This window comes from Primulina eburnea, unplaced genomic scaffold, assembly GCF_022965805.1.
Source record: "Primulina eburnea isolate SZY01 unplaced genomic scaffold, ASM2296580v1 ctg524_ERROPOS1344499, whole genome shotgun sequence".
In the NCBI taxonomy this organism is placed as follows: Eukaryota; Viridiplantae; Streptophyta; class Magnoliopsida; order Lamiales; family Gesneriaceae; genus Primulina; species Primulina eburnea.
Genome location: NW_027331320.1, coordinates 14130 through 16317, shown reverse-complemented (window position 1 = coordinate 16317; position 2188 = coordinate 14130). Strand labels below are relative to the sequence as shown.

At 52.2% G+C, this 2188-nt stretch overlaps 1 protein-coding gene across 1 annotated transcript; it reads left to right on the top strand.

The window, feature by feature from the left end:
- Window positions 1-1351: 1351 nt before the first annotated feature.
- On the top strand, window positions 1352-1953 carry LOC140821335 (uncharacterized). The gene is made up of 2 exons (XM_073181810.1): window positions 1352-1555; window positions 1597-1953. Exons 1-2 carry the CDS (start codon window positions 1352-1354, stop codon window positions 1951-1953), a joined length of 561 nt encoding a protein of 186 aa, XP_073037911.1.
- Window positions 1954-2188: the final 235 nt, after the last annotated feature.

Below are 2188 nucleotides of genomic sequence, written 5' to 3'. Positions count from 1 at the left end.
AGATATGGTTACCACTCGTAAAACTACCGGGAACCATTCTGGTCCTCCCAATCCTGAAGGAGGTCAAGAAAATCCACCGCCTAGTCACCTCCCAGAGGAGTTGTCTCAGTTAATATCTGCTGCGGTCCAAAAAGCCCTCGCCGAAAGGGCCCTACCTGAACCCAGCCAGTTAAAGGAAAATGAGGCAATGGGAGAATCTCCTCCCGAGAAAGAGAGAGACAAAGAGGAGAATTACCAGGCGTTTTCCAAAGCTCCTACCCTCACTATGGCCCAGGAGCTGGAAGATTTGAAGAAGAAAGTGAAAGAGTTGGAAGCCAAGGCTGGGTCATCTCATATTTCAACCCCGGCTGGTTCCCAGGGATGCCCCTTCTCCCTGGAGATTGTAAATGAGCCTCTCCCTGCTCATTTCAAAGCTACCAAGATCCGGGAGTATGATGGGAATTCAGACCCCGATGAACATCTCACCCGGTTTGAAAATATGGCAATGCTGCATTGCTATTCTGAAAAAATCAAGTGCAAGGTATTCCTCACCACCCTGGTGGACTCTGCCCAGAGGTGGTTCGAGAAGTTGGAGCCCCGGAGCATACAATCTTTTGCAGGTTTCAGAGACACCTTCTTGCACCACTTTAGCAGCAGCAAGAGGTACAAGAAGACTGCTTTCAGCCTGTTCGAAGTAAAGCAATCAAGTGATGAGTCTCTTCGGGCGTACATTCGCCGGTTCAATAAAGCATCCCTGGAGGTGCCGGCTTGTGCTCCTGAGACCAAAACTACAGCGTTCACGCAAGGACTCAGGGAAGGAGATTTTTTCAGGTCCCTGGTGAAGAAGCAGCCCGGGAATTTTGAAGATCTGTTGTCCCGAGCAGAAAAATACATAAACATGGAGGAAGCACAGCGGCAGAAAAGGGAGTCCACCTGCAGAGAAAGAAGTGACCGAGTTGGGAAAGTTGATGACAACGCCCGGGGAAATAATCTCGAGCGTTTCTCTCGATACGCCCCCATGAAGCCGCACCGGGGGGAAGGAGTCCATCTTTGTGACGGTGATCGGGGAACCAAGCCATACCGGTCACCTCCAAGCCTGCCACACACTCCCAAGATGTGCTCCTATCATGGAGAGTGTGCATAAAGCACGAGTGAGTGCCGGAGATTGAAGCGGGCCCCTTCCCAGTCGGGCCTTGGGGAACAGGAACAGTCAGAGAAGAAGTCCCGGGGACCACCGTGGGTAAATAGAGAGGCGGGGCATCGGCCGGGGGATAAAGGCCCGGTCAGGCAAGAGAAGGATAACCCTGGTCAAACGTCTCAGAACCGGGAGAATAAAGATCGGGGATGATCACTAACCCTTGGGGTGATTAAAATGATCTCGGGGGGATCAACAGATGGAGACTCCAACCGGGCCAGGAAAGCGCATTCCCGGTATGAGAGTTTTGGAGTGGATGATGCAGTAAGGAGTGAAGGGCCGGTTATCAGCTTTGGCCCCCGGGATCTTCAGGGAGTCAGCCTCCCACACAACGATGCTTTGGTCATCCAGGCAAAAGTGGCGAATTACGATATTCGCCGGGTTTTCGTCGATTCTGGAAGCTCGGTGAACATTATTTTCAGGAGGCCTTGGACCAGATGAATTTGGAGGATTATCAGTTGCGGCCAGTAGAAACAGCCTTATTCGGATTTGCTGGTCATACTGTCTATCCTCGAGCGGAAATCACTCTGCCCCTCACACTGGGAGCCGAGGAGCTCAGAAAGACGGTGATGACGGTTTTCACCGTGGTAAATGCCCCTACCTCTTATAATATCATTTTGGGCAGGCCAGCTATGAACGCCCTTCGGGCCGTGGCCTCGACTTACCACCAGAAGCTAAAGTTTCCGGTGGGGAACAGAATTGGAGAAGTAAGGGGGGACCAGCCATCCTCCCGCAAGTGCTATGCAGAAACTGTCAAGATCGAGAATAAAAGAGCCTGACGAGATGGAGAAAGCAGGAGGTCAGGGAAGGAGGAGGTGCATTCTATCCAACAGGTGCACATGGTGGAAGGTGATGAGCAGGAAGAAGTATGCGTCTTACCCGGACAGCCCATGAAGACAACGAAAATAGCCCGGGATCTTGAGCCAGCCACCCGGGCCCAACTGCTACAGTGCCTAGAGAAGAATGCGGACATCTTCGCATGGTCTTCATCAGAGTTGGTAGGGGTCTCCCCTC